The 19,797-nt window shown below is 36.2% G+C and overlaps 1 protein-coding gene across 1 annotated transcript in view; it reads right to left on the bottom strand.

The window, feature by feature from the left end:
• Positions 1-19,797, bottom strand: part of LOC118194142 (uncharacterized protein ZK1073.1-like) — a 164,107-nt gene that overhangs the window by 24,311 nt on the left and 119,999 nt on the right. Inside the window, exons 8-10 of the mRNA XM_035365328.2 lie at positions 17,136-17,213; positions 4,226-4,335; positions 93-131 (exon numbers count right to left, since the gene is read on the bottom strand). Coding sequence (XP_035221219.1) covers positions 93-131; positions 4,226-4,335; positions 17,136-17,213 — 227 coding nt within the window. The remainder of the gene's footprint in view (positions 1-92; positions 132-4,225; positions 4,336-17,135; positions 17,214-19,797) is intronic.

Below are 19,797 nucleotides of genomic sequence, written 5' to 3'. Positions count from 1 at the left end.
AATACTAATTTAAAAATTTATGTAATATAAAGGGAAAGAGAAATAAGTACATATTTTTATGACATAAAAAGAATAAATAAAATGAAGCTTACTTCAGGTTAGCTTCGACAAGTCCCATAATATCTTTCCGGCTGAAAAATTGAAGGAAAACTTTTATATACATCAATATTAGGGGAAAAAAACTTAAACTGAGATTTAAAAACTATTGCTTACCACTTTTGTTAGTTTCATTTAACTACTGTGGATGTTTTTGTGATAATAGATCAAATTAAGAGACAAGCAGCATTTGAATTGTAATTTGTTTAAAAAGTAACATAATGGCAGAAATTCAAAACTTCATGTTCACTTATTCATTGCTGAAGATGGAACGAGCTGAATTTATTCTTATCATTTACACAAATAAAATCTTATGAAATTATGATTCTACCAAACTCGACCGTACTTTTTGCCAAACACACAGACGCACAAACCATCACCCAGAATTTGTTAAAACATTCTTCGATAAGCATACGTGCAAATAAACATCTAACCCATTTTTTGCTATAACATTTTCCATGCAAACACAAAGCAGTAAAATGAGAAGAAAGCTTTTATGAAATTTTTAAAATATTTATTGCTCTTCGAATTTTTATAGTGTGTCTCAATAAAGATAGTCAAACCTAAAGGGAAGGTAGAGCCCACCAAAACACTCACTTTTTTGACACAGGAAATATGGCCGAAAACAAAGCATAAATGCGCTTAGACATCCAAGCGGTACTTTAGCAAAATTTAATGCACCTCAGCTTCAGCATCTGATGCAATGGATCAGTGGCAAGAAAGCCAGTATGTACTTTTTGATTTTATGGGGATAAGTTTTGCATTTTCTTGCAAAAACGCTTGTCAGAAGTGCTGTAGATTGTTCCATATATGCTCCAGTACAGTGAAGCATCAACCCACTTTCGGCAAAACAAGGAATTCTTGGGACCACTGGATTACAAGACTTCCCTTGAATCTATTGAAAAACTCGCTGATCAAGTTTCGGTCGGTGCTACAGCTGTGTGAGAGGTGTGAGGTCTGTTCGAGGAAGTTCACAAATTCCTCCATCGCCGCTGTGTTTTAGCGGCTGCTCTTTCGAACAGTTACTGTAATTATTGGGGATTAAAATTGTCTTTACATCTTCTGTGTCATTCTTACTTTTACACCTTCTTGGCTTCACTAACAAGCGAGCATCATGTAGCGCCATTCCGTTTCATTTTAGATATCCATTCAATGATAGAAAAAGATTGCTTTCATGTGCTCCATCATTTCTTAAAGTCTATCCCATCTTTTTCGAAACACTTTGGGTATTGTAAGGTAGGCGTGTATAACACGCAACCAGCTAATTTCACTTAAATCTCGAAGATATTCCATAAACCCGCGCGGAATATCCAAAATGTAAACAGAAGAGCTGAGTTCAAGCGACGTATGATTTGGATTTACCAACTGGTTAAATAACTTTTAATGGATATGACTGTCCACTCAAATGAACTGAACATGTTTCTTTAAGACCGGAAACAACTAGTAAATCATATATGAAAGAATGGAAAAATTCATAATTAAACTGGAGACGATATTATGAGGAAGTTATTCTGGAAACACTTAAACTTGCAGTCTAGACTTAGATAGTAGATCTATCCAGTAATCATCCGTTGCCTGTTAATGATGTCCCTTTTTGAAAGCACGTACGAGTAAGAAAGCAATCTTTTTTCATATGGGCCATGCAAAAAGTAAATTAAGGAAAAAGATTTAGGATGAATATCTTGAATATATGTTCGCATTTGCTATTACTTCTATCAAGCAAGCTGTAGATACAATAGCATTAAAATTCGGCGTTATGTTCACATTAAAACTGTCATGGTCATAATTTTCTTCGTACGCCCTTGCGCGTGGCTGCTCTGCACAGAATAAAACTAAACTAAGCAACACACAAATGCAAATATATATTAATCCTTAGTTCTTAAACCAGCCAGTTCTAATCAGATTAATCCTGACTCTAAAAGAATGTATTAAAGCAACTAGCCCCATGTCGGTCTTCAACATGATGGACGGAAACATAGAGAAGATAGAACAGAATATTGGGGAAAAACATGGTTATTTAAATAAATCCTTAAATTTCACCTTAGTACATTAAACGTACGTATTGAAAATACATGAAGTTATTCTATTAAATAAATTCGGGAAATGCATTTTTCAGTCTATTGAGAAGTAAAGAAAAGACTTTGAATATCATTCTTTTGAGAGTACAAGAAGTGCTATATTTTGTCTCCAATTGGGCGATTTCTCATAAACTCACTTTTTTTCCCTCGAAAAGTAAAGGTAGGATTGTTTCCAGAAAGTTTGATGAACAAAATATTGTTCCTTTGATACTCGATGATTCTCATGATTCTCCGTTGGAATTTATATGAAATATCAAGTACCTTGGTTTCATTCTTGGCCAAAAATTAACATGGAAAAAGCGCATTGAATTCCTTTCTGCAAAATGCTGGCCTTCACCGAATCGCCAAAAATACTTTTGGAGTAAGCTACGATGTTAAGAAACTGATGTATAAGCAGTGTATTGCACCATTCATTTCGTACGGCTGTCGTGCTTGGAAACATGTTCTTGAAAAGAAGGTTAACAAAAGAAATTTGAGAGAGATTTAACGGAGAATTCTTCGCCGTATTACTAGTGGTTATACAACCTTAAGCTAAAAGGCTACTTTTGTTCTTGCAGGAGTTCTGCCTATTGATTTCGAAATTGAATATAAAAATAATATTTTTGAGTCACTGGCAACTGATACTTTGGAAGAATGCATAAATGGAATTGTCCCCTTCCCTGATCTTTCTCATCCAGCTACTTTAGCGGCTATAAATTTCTGCGATTATAAAGAGACTACTGAAATGAGTTTTCATATGGTTTTCTTTACAGATGACAGCAAGATGAACAACAAGGTTGGCCATGCATTTTTTCATTTTGAAGGCTATTCTGGGGTTTGTTATTTTAGACACCGTATACTGAATGAATGTACAGTTTTTCAAGAACTTCTGTGTATTTATCTTGCCGTCAAATGGATCAAGGATAAGGGGACAACATCCTCAAGGTACCTTGTTTGATATGATTCTCTTTTTCTCTTCACCTCTTGAACAGTATTACCAGCTGCAACAAATTAGTTATCTAAACTCTATCAAGTGTCAGTTCGCTTAGAAATAGAGGAATTGATATCCGCTTTACATATGTGCGTGCTTATTACGGTTTCTATGGACATGAAAGAGCTGATTTCTTAGCTAAAGATGCCTTATACTATTTACCCATTGATATCAACATTAGCATTCCAAAGAGTTATTGGTGGTCCTTTCATTATAAGAAGCTTTTAGCTAAGTGGAATGAGAAATATATTTCATCTTGTAATGCTGAGGTCACCAAAACGTTCTTACCTTCTGTTTACCATAGACTGCATTCCGAGTCTTTTCTCTCTATTAATATTAAAGTTGTTCAGTTTTTATTTGCACGGTAAATTTGCAAGTTACCTGTTTCGTTTTAATCTAAGATCAAGCACTTTATGCGAGTGTTCAAAAAGAGTACCTCAGGATGTAGAACATTTGATTTTCTCATACTCCTACATTTTATGGCCCTAGATTATGCTTGCTGAACGATCTGAAAATGTTCGGAGTGATTTGGACAGTGAACTTATCTGTTTTCGTGAAGACCAGACTGACGTTCTCTACTTTTGTTCGTTTTATTTATGCATGCAACTTTTAATGTTTTCGTTAACTTACTTCTGTAAGCCCTGTGTTGTACATTTATGGTGCACGGGCGTTTGCATGTTTTCAAATAAAAAAAATGAGAAGTAACACATCAATTTTATCTCCGAGTATAAAAAGACAGATTGCTTTCTTTCAATAACCTGAATGCCCCCTACGTATCTTTTCCTCTTCGAAGAGAAACTTTGGCCCTCAAATGTGATCTCTTCTCCTCGTCAATTTATCAGTCCTCTCAATTTCATTACTTCTTCTCTCACCACTAAATGCTGGTCTTACGTAATAAAACTACTGCAGGAAAGCTGTTACAATTCAGCAATGACAAGAACTCAATTAAAATTGTACAAAGAAAGTGAGATAAAAGAAATTTTTTAAAATTTCTTATTTGAGGAGTTTGACTGAAACAGCAGAATAAGTTGTTAAATTTTACATTATTATCTAAATATTTTACATAAAAACATGATCTTACTTCATGTAAGCTTCAACGTAACGTCTGAGGTTTCTTGGATTTATCCTGCGCTTCAGTTTTTCCGTGAAATCTTGTATTAACTTCTCTTTGTTGTCAACATTTTCCAATTGCTACAATAAACAAATCGAATTTTCCTATGATAGTTGAATAAAATATGTGAGAAAAGAATTATAATTCATCTAAATTTAAACAATACTGATTAATTTTTACTTTTGATTAATCTTTATTAGGATATTTTTATAAGGATGCAAACATTTTGTGAGCAAAAGAGCTGAATAGTATGAATGCTATAGGCCAAAAGTAACAAATACTTAATAGTTTTTAACCATAAAACAAAAGTATTCGACAATATTCACATAAGCAGAACATTTAGATATTCTTTGAATTCATTTAGCAAATTAGTCAATAAGTTTTTAGAAGACCTCTTTATCGTTAACAAATACTTCAGCTACATTTAAAATTTTACATTAACGTATTGTTAAATGTGATAATTTCCCATATCTTCAAAAAATGCATCTTAGATCTAACATTAAATGGCATAATTAGTAATGATAAGGCTCATTATACACTGCTGGCATTAAAATTACTACACCACGAAGGCAGCATGCAACAAACGTGTAATTTACATAACAGATACTACATGCTCGGATACGCAAATGATTAACATTCCAGCACATGCGTACAAAGCAGATATTTTGTGCATTACATGGAAAGATTGCATAGGAATTTTCTCATTGAAAACAGCATTAGTTGAAAGTTTGTTATTTGTGCAAACGTCGTGTTAATGCCTCGTGTAAGAAGAAGAAACCCCTACCGGTAAGGGTGGGAATTTGACCGTGGCAGTATCGCGACTTGTATGGATTGCAGTTTATCGTTCTACGGCATTCTTGCTGGTGTTAGTAGGGATCTCATGGCAGGCGAACAGGGAATTGATGGGTTCAGGAAGACCACACTGCACGCCATGCAGGATCTCAACGGCTCCGGTCCACTAACACTTGGAGAACAGTTATATTATCCTCTCTGGTTTGAGGGATCATACGGCCACGTCATTTCACGTCTGATTCCGGAATTGGCTCGTATACAGGACAACAAGCGTTCGTACGGAGAGTGCAATGATGTCTGCAACACCACGGATTGTCAGCACGACGACCATTGTTGCGGCTGCCTTTGACGCTGCTGCAGAGACAGGCGTGCTTTCAGCGGTGCGATGAACGACAACACTGGACACAGAAGTGGCGTCACGTTGACTTTTCAGACAAACTGCTGTTCTATGCGCAGCATCATGATAAGCGCATTCGTGGCACGGAGGAGAAAGAACGCTGCCAGCTTGCATTCGCGATGGTCATACTCGCCTAGTACCTGACATGCTGGTATGGAGGGCCATTGGGTACATATCCCGGTCACCTCTTGTTCGCATAGTTGGTAATGTGGATAACCACCATTATATTTCTGACGTATTAAGACATTACTCACGATTGTATCCTATGTTCGAGGCCTGTGTAAAGCCATGAACTACCGCATGCTGCCCTAACTTTCTTCATACAGAGGGTATTCGTCTTGTTGCCATGGTTAGCATGTTCTTCAGATCTCTCTTTAACTGAGAACATCTAGTCATGGGTAGCCAAGAGACTTGCATGCCGCCACTCGCCAGCCGCAATACTGATGAATTCTGCCAGAGTTCAAGTTACATGGAATGGAGTACGCTTTTATTCATCCAAGCTCAGTTAAACTTATGCCCAGCCGGATTACAACCGTTGCTACCGTCAAAGGTGGCTGGCGAGTGGTGCTCTGAATTCTGCATGTTGTGTATCCCAAACCACTTACAAATTTAATCACGTCTTCTCGTTATACTGTACATGTACAATAAATAAGATTCTGCTATTAGCAATCCTTCCTAGTCTAGAAATTTTAATCGCCAGCAGTGTCCGTTTCCGAAATGCAAGTGTTTTTGTATTCACAATGACAGACATTTGTTTGGGCTTCCAAATATTTCACATAAATTGTGATAGGGAACATTACGTATGGATAGATTATGAGCCTAAAGTTAAATCTCTCCATGATAAATAATAACATTTTATTTAAATAATCGTTTGCTTCTTTTAATAATTTTAATTAAAAATATTATTAATATTATGTACTTTATCACCATACCTTATGGAAATGTAAGAGAGGCAGAATTTCAGAAAACAAACAGCACTTTAAAAAGTATTTGATGTACATTAATGAACATATTTGAAGACTGAGCCTTTTACTTGATACCAACACCAGCAAAGACTGAGATTTGACTGACTTTACAGATCTCAACATTATTTATGAAGCTTTTTTTAACTGACTAGATCTTTATCCAAAAATTTCATATTAAAATAGATTTCATCGAAATTGTATTTGAACTGGATGTTCCACGCAAGCAGATGAGCTTCAAGAACTGAAGTACGTTTGTAGTGTTAAATGGAAATATTAGAAATCTTTCAGATTGTGAGAACTGTTTCATACAAAACAGTTGTGAATAAGATTTAGAGAAAAGTTTATGAAAAACTTATTACTTAGTAGCGCTTACTTTATAGTAGAAAACATATTAAGCATGAATGAGGCAAAATGAGGAATATGTGAAATCAAAGATCGATTAAAATGTCTAGTATCCTAAGCACAGTAATTCTTTAGAAATCTCTAACGCACTCATTACTTGTTTTCAGGAAGGGAAAAAGTGACTAAGAGAAATTATAGGACTATTTCTGGACCCCTTAGAATATGGAGCCATACATCTGGGCTTCGTGAGCCGAGGTTGTAAGCAGCCCCTGATTGAAAGCTTTCCTCGAAATGTTGAAATATAAAGAAGTAACCTGAACTACGATAAAAACTAAACAACGACAAAACTTACTTTACGACTACTACGAACTACGACAAAAACTGCGATAGAGAATCGTCTTCCAGCAATCATGAAAACAACTAATGCTATTATAAACGATTTAAACTTAAATATTTCCTTTTAACTTTAGAACTTTTAATTCAATGAATGTACGATACACGAAGAGAGTTTCATAGTCTCAAGTGTAGCAGGAAAAACACATACTAGTCTCTCCAGCCTAGCAAAAAAAAAAAAAAAAAAAAAAAGGAGAGAGAGAGAGAGAGAGAGAGAAAGGTCTATCCTCCCTTGTTCATTTATATTCGAGACTGAACATTTTTGGAAAGTATACTTAATTATGAAATATTGATGGTTTTATTATAAAGATATATGTATATATAATAATAGGTATATTAATATTTTGCGAAGCTAATTATTGTACTATAGAAAACAATGATTTATTTAAAATCAGCTTGTTATGTGTAAAATAAAATGTTTCGTTTTATTTCGGAATATACTGTGATTTCTAGTACCCTTCGGAGATTTCCTCTAAAGGTAGCTGAGACCTTATTTTATTTCTGTGGTATGCTTTTGTCAACCTATTTTAACTATATTGATCTCCCCCTACATTTTGCAAATTATAACTGAGAACATTTATCAAAAATCATTATTATCAGAATAATATAAAAATACTGCTCTTAACTGCTCTTATAACTTTCATTAAAAGGTTAGGAAGCTTAGTTTTCTTATCATTAAAAGAACGTTTGAAAATAAAAGGGAATTGTATTTTATATTTTTAGATTTGTAGCACTTGAAAGTCAGACAAAATGACTAATAGTACAATTTATTTTCCAATGGATCAATTATAATGACCTCCATTTAAAACTTACCTTTCATCCGTGAGCTATAAAAGTTTAAAAAAGTAGTTTCTTAGAATGAGGCATTTTAAAAATATGATCATATAATATGCATATACCAATTATTTCTACAAATATTCTAGAGAGCTCAAACTAAATAGCTGCGGATGAGTTTCCGAACTGAATGGTGACCAAATTTTGCATTGCGCTAATTCAATGACTTTTATCATAATGATTCACTTCAAATGGAGTATGTGACTTACTTTCGTATCCTTCGGTTGAAAATAATCGAAGTGCACTATAATATGCGAGATTTTGTGTCACAACCGTTAATCTATCAAAATGATTATTTCAAGGAATAACCGAGGAAATCAGAGAAAAAGCAATTTTTTTCAATTTCTATCGAGTAGACACTAGTTAGCCCTCTTTTAAGTAGAATTTGTAAAATGTTACCTTTAAATCTTGAAAGATTTTGAAATATTCTGAATGACAGCTTTCTTGTTTGAATGCAAAATATGTTTGGAAAGCTATTAAAATTTAGCTCAGAAAAAAAATGATGAGATTAGAAGATTCTTATCATGCTGGACGTGGATTTAGGAAACATTTAACCATTAAGCAGAAAACAGAGGCTGTGATCCAGTAAGCATTTGTACTCTTGATTAAGTGGAATGGCAGGAACAAAAATTAGTGGGCACCAAACCAATGTACAGTAATAATGATGCGCTAAATTAATGAGCATGCTAATTTCAAAATTGGCTATAGCACATCTGAAAGTTTAACAGAGTTTTTAACTCATAAGTAATATAATTGGTACGATTTCTTGAGATGCAGAAGCCTTTCCAAACACAATGGAGCTGATTGAGGAAGAAAGAGACTTTTTCCTTGCGTATGCTTTAATCGTAACTCATTGATCAGAGATATCAACTCGATGTAGCCTGAAGGCGATCATTCAAATATAAATTTCATCGAAAATATGTGCCTTTGAATGATTCTTATTCCTTATTCCGAGAACTTATACTGACTCCCAGTAATTTTTACAGTCTCACCAAAAATGGTGTGCATAATTGCAAAATAATATGTATACCGTTTGTTTTCATGACTTATAGGAAACACGAAAGCTTTTTAAGTCTTAATACGATAGCAAAATATTTCAAAGAGCAAGAATATTATACCCAAAGCTCAAGCAAATTTCATGACGAGATAAAAATGGATCACATTACTAAGAATGTAAATAATTACAACAATATATTTGTTTTTCATATTTGAAGACCACAGAGACCTATTTCAGACAGTTTTGTCCATTAAACTAAAAAGATTATAAATTATTAGACAATACATTTATTCAGTTGGAAGTTAAATGTTTATTAGAAGTTATTCAATGAAATAATAATTTTTAATTGCTTTACATCAGATTGTAAATATAAGCATGGTAATTCATTTCGGAAAGATGGGAAACGAACTTGGATATTTCCTACATCTGAAAGCAAATCAGTCAAGTTGCTTTAATCTCTCATAGTTATTTATTCCATTCGCGATTAAGTTTAATCTGTGGACCACAATATAATGCATAATATTTCTATATCCTACAGACCAGAAAAAAATGCTTTAGCAGCACTGTTAAACTAATGAGGATATTTGGCACAAGAACGACGAATGATCAAATTTAACTTTCATTTACCTTTATAAAGAGTTAAATATCCGTAGACTCAAAAGAAAAAGGAAAAGTTGCATACACCTTTAAAGATGGCATTCCACTATCATGAGAATTTATATTTGATGCAAACAAGCAAAGAAGAAATAACACTTTCAAAGCAAAGCATTATATATTTACAAATATTGCAATAATAAGAACAATAACAATTTATTACAAAACACAGCACCATGTGAAAGGGATGTGGGCCCGCTATACAGCTTGGCAGGTGACAGGTGAGAGCAGGTCCGGACACCCGGACGGCTTACATAGACTAGTCGGGTATCGTCCGGATCCCGCAACTATCTGAAGCTACACTTCGAAAACAATACAAGGGCAAAGTACATGGCCATACAAGGGCAAAATATACATTTTTCTGCGTGCGAAATTAAACATTTTCCTGGCTACATCGTATGCTAATACATTGCTACATATAGTCGCTACGATATACATTTCATAATATGCATTGCGTATACAGCTTGGCAATGAGTTAAAACCCTCTGATGCCGACTGTGGTATATTTAGCCAGTATTTTAATCTGATGATTAGTTTCACAAACACCATTTCATGGCCATATAGTTCGATTCAATATATTGTTCAAACAATAAGAAAATGATTAAATGAAAGGGCTGATCTTGGGAAATGACGAATATAGCTTCTAGGTACACATCCTATATAAATTTCCGTAATAGATTCCTAAGGAAACGGTACGTGGTAGTTCTAAAACAGTGATATCACGATTGAGTCATAACACAAATACATCAGTACTTTGTTATAGTACATTTATACTTTGAACTAAGCATTATTAATGAGAAGCTCACAGTGAAGAGCAACAGTGTTAAACCATGATTCGATGTGCAACGTCATGTGGCAAAGAAGTTCATAGTATTATTTAAATTTCTTGCAAGAACAGTATAAACTTGAACAGAAACAAGTCACTACGAAGTAAACTAAGTTTCTTTCGGTTATAGCCTTACATCGACGCTGTTGTGTTAGAGTTTTCGCCACTTTTAAAGAAGAAAATTAAAAATTCATATGTGATTTTTTTTCTGACACACTGAGTAAAACAGAGTGATTAAATGTTTTTACGTGGCAGAGGCATATTTTATCAATGCAAATAACTAACTAAGAAAAAATATTGTGATTTTAGACAAAGACTTTCAGGGAATCAAGAATGCTCTAGTTTGTCCTTTTGCGTCTGAATACGGCGTAAATCTTAATATGCGATGCTACTAATAAGGTGACCATTTTTATGATCATACCAGTGACAATTAAGATATTCGCCCCATGGCAATGAACACATCATTATTTGCATATTCGGTTGTAGCCGAAATACATTATATACCATATGATTGGTAATGTAAGTCTCCTGGCATATCTGCGCAAAAAATAATCGCAGAACTGACTTGCTTTTCTATTTTTCAAGTATAAAATTTGAATCAAAATCAATATTGCATTTTCTAATTTGTTTTTAATTATGCAATCATAATATTGGTTATATAAAAGAAACTAAATTTCTTTCTCTGAATGTTATGACCAGATCCTTCTAAGGCTGAAGAAGAAATTTAAAGTTTTCTTTAATTGAAAATTATATATTAATAATGGAATATTTTCTGCTTTATCATAGAAAACACATGTATTCTATGCTTGGTAATGTGATTTTCAACACATAATAAGCAGTTTTAATAATACTAGTAATAAAAATGTTTAAAAGAAATATAAAAATACTACTAAAATATACATGCGTATTTTCTTAAATAAAGCATACGATAAAATTAATACAAAAAGCAGTAGGAAACGCAGAGTTAATAAGAGTAAAAAGTACCAAAATTAATAAGAATAGAAAGCACCAAAGTCCTATTTCATGCAACATTCAAACAGAAAAAAAATTACGCAAAATTAATCTTCTACATGCAAGGCAGAAAGGATAGAAATAACCAATTAAACTATACATGTAACTTTTTTTTATTTTAGAAACAAAATAGTTTAAAAAACAAATTTCGTTGTAGCTTTGAGAGTACCTTTTAAATGGTGATACACGTATGTGCAAACGTGGAGGTAGACGATAATACACTAGTGTGCAAAAATTAAGGACGAGACGGTTTTTTCAATATAACTTTGTACAAAAGCTTTCTAAATCAACACATTTAATACCGTAAGATCCCCAATACGTAAGCACATGAGTAATGTAAGCAACACTTACTAAAAGAGAAATCAGAGGGATAAAAAGAAGCTTTATTGAAAAAGTAGCATGGAGCGCAATGCGACTGAAGGCCGAAACATCCCTGTGATGGGTGTCCAGCAAGAAACATCCGGTCTTTAATAGGGTTTATGATCTCCCCTGACTGCTAGGCAGGTTTCACAGCGTCTGCCCATGCTGAGAATGAGGGTGTCAATGAGTTGTTGAGGCATTGCTGCCCATTCGTCTTGCAGCGCCAATGGAAGCTCCTGAATCGTTACTGGTGGTAAGGTACGAGCTGCCAAGCGTTTTCCTAGAAAATCCCATACATGTTCGATGGGATTGAGGTCCGGAGATCGTGCCGGCCAATCCATACGTTCAATATCCCCACTCTCTAAGAGCTGTTCGGCAGCTACTGTGCGATGACATGGTGCATTGTCGTCCATGAAAAGGAACTGTGGACCCATAGCGCCTCTAAAAAGACGCACATATGGAAGAAGAATCTTGTTACAATAACGGGTCCCGTTGACTGAACCTGCGTCGAAGAAGTGAAGGTCTGTACGACTACCAAGCATGATGCCTCCCCAAACGAGAACACCGCCACCTCCATACCTGTCCCTTTCGATGATGTTCGAGGGATGATTGCGGCTTCCCCGCTCTCTCCAGATGAGTATGCGATGAGAATCGCTACTCAGACTGAATCTGCTCTCATCTGTAAAGAGTACTCGTCCCCATTCATTGTCTCTCCAATTCCGGTGTTCCCGGCACCACAGAGAACGCCTTCTCCGATGGGCAGGCGTTAGAGGTACACACCGTACATGGCGTCGTGCAAACAGACCACCACCGTGCAGTCTTCTGGCCACGGTAAAACGCGATATCGGTCGTCCAGTCGCCTGTGTCGTGTGTCTAGCGATTTCTCCCGCTGTCTGCCGCCTGTTTCTTCTGGCCTGTAAGGCAATATACCGGTCATCTGCGGGTGTGATTCCTCGTGGACGACCACTACTAAATCCCCGGATAGCTGTTCGTGTAGTTTGAAATTGTCTCCAAAGTCGTGAAACGATGCGTTGAGCAATTCCGAACTCTGCAGCCACACTTGTCACACTGTGGCCTTCCTCCAACCTCCCAATGATTCGACCTCGGGTAAGAGCATCCAGATGTCGTCCAACAGATTGATTATTCGCCATTTCTCGCTGAGGCAGCAACTCGGTGTGATTTTAACTGTTATACGGCGTGCAATCTCTTTGCCAGAAATACTGATCTTACACCGACAACATGTTTTATACTACTCAGACACTCCCCCATTACGTCTACCTGCATATCTGCGCATGTGCTACCGTACATCACCTTACTTAATCTCCTGATTGGTCTTTCTGTCCGCTCTGTCTCTTCGTTCAGCTGATATGCTAATTTTTCGACTTCGTCCTTAATTTTTGCACACCAGTGTATATAGCACAATATTTCAAGCTAAAATTTTGTTCAGTTTATATCTTCATTTACGAACAAAAGTTGTCTAAAGTAACAGATATAATGTGCTTAAATTATTATTTTTTTCTCTTGATTATTCAAAAACCAGCAAAAGTAGCCGTTACATTTTTGTACTATTATTTTACACTCTCGTACTCCTGTAGAATTGCAAATTGTAGTCTGTGAAACTCAGTTAGCAAAGAAGAAAAATCAGTGACTTGAATGAGTTCCAGGGAGGTCTGATTGTAGATGGCTGACTCTTTAGTGCATCTGTCAGTTGTTAATTTATCTAGAGGTACTGCGTCTACATGGCAACCTAAATATTCTCTGCAAAACATTGTCTGCGAGACACAGTTAAGGGAGGAAAACGAAACTTACTGACACAGCCAAAAGAACATCAGTGAGGATTGTTATGTCAGAAAGAAAAACTGATGCGAAAAAGGCGATTGCTGAGCTTAATATGCATTTACAAAACCAATTTTCAACCCATGCAATTCGAAAGGAGCTGCATAAGCACAAATATTTACAGCAGATTTACTATTTCAAAACCTCTTGCTCCACAAAGAAACGCAAAACAGAAAGTACAGTGGTATGAGGAACATAAAGCGGGGAATGTTGATCAATGGAAGTAAGTGCTGTTTTCAGATGTGTCAAAAACTTCATACTCTCACTTCAGCGCGGAGAACAATAGCAGAAGCTTACTGTCTGCTCCTTACAGTAAAACATAGCGATATTTCAGTAATGCTTTGGCATTTATATCCCGATTTGCATTAAATCCAGTTATCTTCTTATAAGAAAGAAAGAAAACCCTCTTTGTGTACATAAACATTTTAAGCGATCACGTCCATTCCGCGGTGCACACACTGTTTCTTCCGAATGTCTGCATCCTTCAAGGTGGTAATGCAGGCATTCACTGCAATTACATTGCTCAGTCACTGTTTTAAGAGCGTGAAGATGACGTTACATACACCCTTAGACTAAAAAAAAAAAAAGGGGAGGGAACGACGCACCAAGAAGGAGTTATCCGAATGGGACGAAAATCGGTAGAAGTGATGCACATGTACAGAAAAACAAATGATGCTCAGTTTGAGAAAAATTGGATGATTTATTGAAGTGATAGAGCTTCACAAAGTGAAAAAGTCAGTAACGCGTTTGCCCACCTCTGGCCCTTATGCAAGCAGTTATTCTGCTTGGCATCGATTGATAGAGGTTGCGGATGTGCTCCTGAGGGATATCGTGCCAAATTCTGTCCAACTGGCGCGTCAGATCATCAGCATCCCGAGCTGGTTGGAGGGCCCTGCCCATAATGCTCCAAACGTGCTTAATAGAAGAGAGAACCGCTGACCTTGCTGGCCAAGGTAATGTTCGGCAAGCAGTAGAAACAATTGCAGTGTGGGGGCAGGCATTATCTTGCTGAAATGCAAGCCGAGGGTGGCGTAACATGAAGGGCAACACAATGGGCCTCAGAACTTCGTCGACGTACCGCTGTGCTGTAAGATTGCGACGGATGACAACCAAAGGGGTCCTACTATGAAATGAAATGGCACCCCAGACCATCACTCCTGGTTGTCGGACTGTTTGCCGGAAGACAGTTAGGTTGGTATCACACCGCTGCTCGGGGCGTCTCCGGACTCGCCTTCGCTGGTTATCGGGGCTCAGTTCAAAGCGGGACTGATCACTGAAGACTATTCTATTCAATCAGTGACATTCCAGTGCGAATGAGCCCGAAACCACTACAAAAGGGCTTGACGTCGTATAGAGGTCAATGGTAGTCGGTGGAAAGTGCGCCGTGACCTTAGCCCCCCTTTCTGTGAGCCGTCTATGAATGGTCCTTGCGGTCATTGAAGCATTAGTTGCACGTACAATCGATGATAAGGATGCATCTGGGCTGTGAGTGCCGCTCTGACGATTGCTCGGTATTCAAGTTCTGTGGTTTCTTTAGGCCTACCGTTTCCTTCTTGACGCCGTGTGCGGCCATGGTTCACCCATTCCTGCCAACATCGTCTAATAGTGGCATCTCTCCTGCTCAAATGTCGAGCTATTCGCCGATAAGACCAACCGGCTTCCTTGAGCTAACTACACGACCTCTCTCAAATTCTGACATCTGCACGTATCGTTTGCGCACCTGTATGCGAGGCATAGTTACTGTCTACCAGAGCACATGGAATGAAATCCGTGAAGAATTTATGACCTGGAATCATAATTTCTCCTATTAAATATCCTGCCAGTTGCGCAGATCGGATGCGTTGTAGTGACAACCGTTCTTTCATTGGCAGCCAAAATCTAAAATTTTGCATTTTCGTCGAAACTTGTATGCATATCAATTTGTGTCCAATTTGCTTTATATCTTCTCGGTGTGTCGTGGTGCGTCGTTTATTTATTTATTTAGTTAGTTATTTTTATTTATTTATTTATTTATTTTTGTCTAAGAGTGTATTTTACTAGGTCTACATAATCACCAGACTTAAATATAATTGAACCACTGTGGTCTGTGCTGGAAAATAAGTTGAGATCCCATTTTTCTCGTCCACCAGCTTATTTTTTAGAGTTGAAGCAGTTTGATAGAAGAGTGGTATAAAATACTTGTTACTACCATTGATAACTTGTATGCCTCCATCCCAATAATATTAAATCACTCTCAGATTTCAGAGTTTCTCTTTCACTATATTAGGTGCACAATTCTTTATACTTTTAAATATTTCAGTTATTTAGGACAACTCCTGTATTTTCTTATGCAATGAAAACAGACAAAATTTTATTTTAAAAGAATTATTCTTCCGAAAGTAATTGGCATAATATTTATATTTCTTGAAGAATGGGGACCATGTGCCATTGTCCATCGAAGTGCATGAAGACATTTTATAAAATCAGCATCAGTTCAACTTCGGAGTTTGCCGCATTTGGAATTCCTAACTTAAATTTACTTAATTTTAGGACTTGTCAAAACGAAACGTTTTGTTTTCTAAGAAAAGAAAAAAGGAAATCAGCAATATTCAGTAATACACATAATATGCATATCTAAGTGAAAGCATTTCATTAGCATTTACAGCATACTTTTCCGTTTTCTTTCATGCATACAAGTAATATCATATCCTGTTTCACTGTAATGTTAAAAACATTTAATAATGAAAATTAAATTTAGGAACTAAATCTTGGAAATTTCTGCTTATTCCGGCTGAAATTGAATTGTATAGGAGATAAATAAGTGGGCATGCATTAATATTATAGTACTAATTTTATACTAACTCTGAAACAATAATGTAAGATACTTCATATTTTTGTACTCGGTATTTGCCACATTTAAGAACTGTTATTCTAGAATCACAAGGGCAAATTATAAAAAGGAAATCTATCTAAACAAGGAATCTAACTTACACTAAGGGTCTGTAAATTAAAAGAGGCTAATCAAAAAAGTGAACACCATGCTTTTGGTCTGCGTCTATAAGCAAATAAGGATCTACAAATTGCTCTTTTTCGGGCATGCTTGAAAATTACCTCCTGAGTAGATGATCACACAAAGGGATTAAAACATGGAAAAAGAAAGCAAATAGAAAATTCATTATCATGAGGTACTTATAAAACACCAAAGCAGGCAAAGCAACACATGAATTTCCAACAATGAATTATAATTAGTAGCAGAAGTGAAAATTAAACATTTTAAAATTTATCCCAGTGAAAATATATTAAAGAATACCTTACATTCGCTTATTTTTCTATTTGAATAAATATTATTAATCAGGTTATTAACATCTAAATGTAACACCATACTAACTTTCAACACGAAAGGTGAACTGAAATTAAACATTCAATATGCACTTGTAGTAAAATGCTACATGTTGCACAAAATGCTGTAAATATTACGTAATAGGTACACTTACCGCTCCAAATTTATGCAATACCAAGTACTGCTCAGCTGAAGGATTCATTCCAACACTTTGGAGTTTCCAGTTCATAATCTGCAATAATTAATAGGAGGGTAGAGTAGACTTTAAGGTACCTTTGTATTATGGCAAAGTTGTTGTTTGATTTATCGCCAAGTTGTTGTTTCATTTATGGTAGCCTGAGTAGTTGAATGTTATGGAAACCCTATTATGACGTAATCGGGTGCATGATTCTGGGAAATTTTGAATCATGGGATGTTTTGTAAGCGTTTTGGTCGTGTGTGTTGGTTTGATTCTTTAGACGGTAGAATGGCCGAAAGTAGTAAGATTAATTTGAAGTTTCTGTACGATTTGGAGCGAAAGGGGAAAAGAGCTTTAATTGACTGGTGTGTAAATGAAGGTTTACTTAGTAGCCATTATAAGTGTCCTGTATGTAAGAAGGATATGCGTCTAGTCGAACGTAAAAACCGTTTAGATGGATTTGAATGGGTTTGTAGGAAGAAAGGTTCAGATGGTCACTATGTGAAGTGTTTGATCAGAAAGAGTACCTGGTTTGAAAAATGTCATTTGAGTATGATTGATATTTTGATTTTTACGTGGATCTGGGTGTACGAAGCGAATTCGAAAATCATGGTAAGTGAATATTTGCTTTTGGTAGTGCTTAAATATATAACATGTTTTTAATTTTTTATGTTATTTTATTGTTTGGTTTCAAATATATTTTATTGAGATTATGTATTTTTTGTTTGCCTATATTGTAGAATTTGGTGCTCCTTTGGCTTTGTAAGTGAAAATATATCGATGTGTACATGGACAAAGTAAAGGGAGTGCGCAATGCAAGTTTGTGCAATTCTGGGATTTTTTTTTTAAAGTGAAAATAGGTCGACGTTTACATGGATAAAGTCAAAGGAGTCCGCAATGCTATTTTTGTGCAATTCGGGGATTTTTTTTTTAAGTGAAAATAAGTCGATGTGTACATGGATACCGAGTTTGTGCAATTGTTTGTCTTGTTATCTTGGCTTTGTGTAGTGGCGATTTTTGCACCAAAAATCGCCGCTTCGAAAGCCAAAATAAGGAGTCAAAGAATTGCACAAAATCGGTATCCATGAACCGCCAAAAATCGCCCCATTTCGCCAAGGGGTACCCTAAACTATACTTTTACCTTAATAGGATATTTTGTTCATAACAAGTTGTATAAGAGTTCATAGACAAAAATGAATTAAATTAAAAGATGAAGCTTTCATTAATAAGGCATGATGCTTTCTGGTTCATTTCGTTTCAAGTATTACGGTCACTTACATTTAAAACGCTAATATTCTTCTTAACATTTTAAATACATTTCAGACTTTAGTGCTAATTTTCTACAGACGTTCAAATACGACATTTAAAATACGAGTGTTGGTTTAATGATTAAAATATGATTTTACAAATAATAAGAAGAGAAGATTAAAACATTTGAAATAAATAGATTATTTTGTTTCAGCTCTGAAAAAGGGGACAAGCAAAATCAGTCAAAGAAGAATACATGGTCAAAACCTTTAAAATACATGCTGACAAGGATTTGCATACATTAACCCAATTCTCTTTCCGAATATCATTTAGTAAAATATGCGATTGTAGAAAATTTGACTTTGGCCTCATATCTTTAAGAAACAAAATTTGCAGTCATTCTGTTAAACTTCATCACATTCAGTATACAAGCAGCGGTCAAAGAGACGTAACAAAGGTCGTCTATTTGCCGCCCAGATTAGAAAGGGGATAGTGATACTGATTGCCGCCCTGAAGGGCCTGGGCTCGGATTTCGGAAAAGGCGGATATATATGGTCACTTTACTTAACCTGTTCCGCCAAACTAAGTTAATAACACTACAGGGTTAGGATGTCATCCTATTCATTGATAGCAATCTGACGGTTAGGCCGCCTTTCTACCTTTTACATTAATCTTTAGTTTCTTGAATATATTTATTTTCATTCACTTGCTTCATTATCTCTAAGATGCCGTTGTTACAGTAATAGTCCGTGAACAGTCTATTCACAGGATATGTGATGTAGTCGGAAGGAAAGAATTGCTGTCGAAGGTGCTCTGTCAGAGGGCAGGAGAGCAGGTAATGAAGTGCGTCCGCGTGTTCTCCGCGAAAACCACAAGAACAGTTGACGTCCTGCCTGAAGAATCGTCTGTAATACTCTGGGAATTTCCTGTGGTTGGTACAGGCCTGGAGGAAGAGTCGGTTGCATTTGAGCCTCTTGAGAGAAGGTATTGGGAAGATGTTGTAAATAAATCTTCCTGTCTCTTCTTCCTGCCATCGTGATGTCCATGTCTCTTGGAATTTTGTCTTGACGAGCCTTTCTGCAACTTCTGCGGAAAGCGGAACTTCCTTGTCAATTTCTGGTTTGAGAGCTGCAGTCTTAGCTAGTTCATCCGCTCGTTCGTTGCCTTTCTGCCCGGTATGTCCCTTTATCCAGTTGATCTTTAAAGAGATGGAAGAGTCTAACGTCAAGAGGATCTCTCTAAGTGCTGCCGTGTGCGGATGTTTTGGAGGAATGGAATTCAGCGCATTCAGAACGCTCATGCTATCTGTGAAGAATGAAGTGTGAGCTGCTGGTTGCGTACCTAAACATAGTGCTGCTTCTTTGAGTGCGAAGGACTCGGCTTGGAAGAC

Source organism: Stegodyphus dumicola, chromosome X1 (genome assembly GCF_044657685.1).
Source record: "Stegodyphus dumicola isolate Sdum_Otavi_A_Nest chromosome X1, ASM4465768v1".
In the NCBI taxonomy this organism is placed as follows: domain Eukaryota; kingdom Metazoa; phylum Arthropoda; class Arachnida; order Araneae; family Eresidae; genus Stegodyphus; species Stegodyphus dumicola.
The sequence above is the reverse complement of the archived record's forward strand: the minus strand, read 5'-3'. Positions and strand labels throughout refer to the sequence as shown.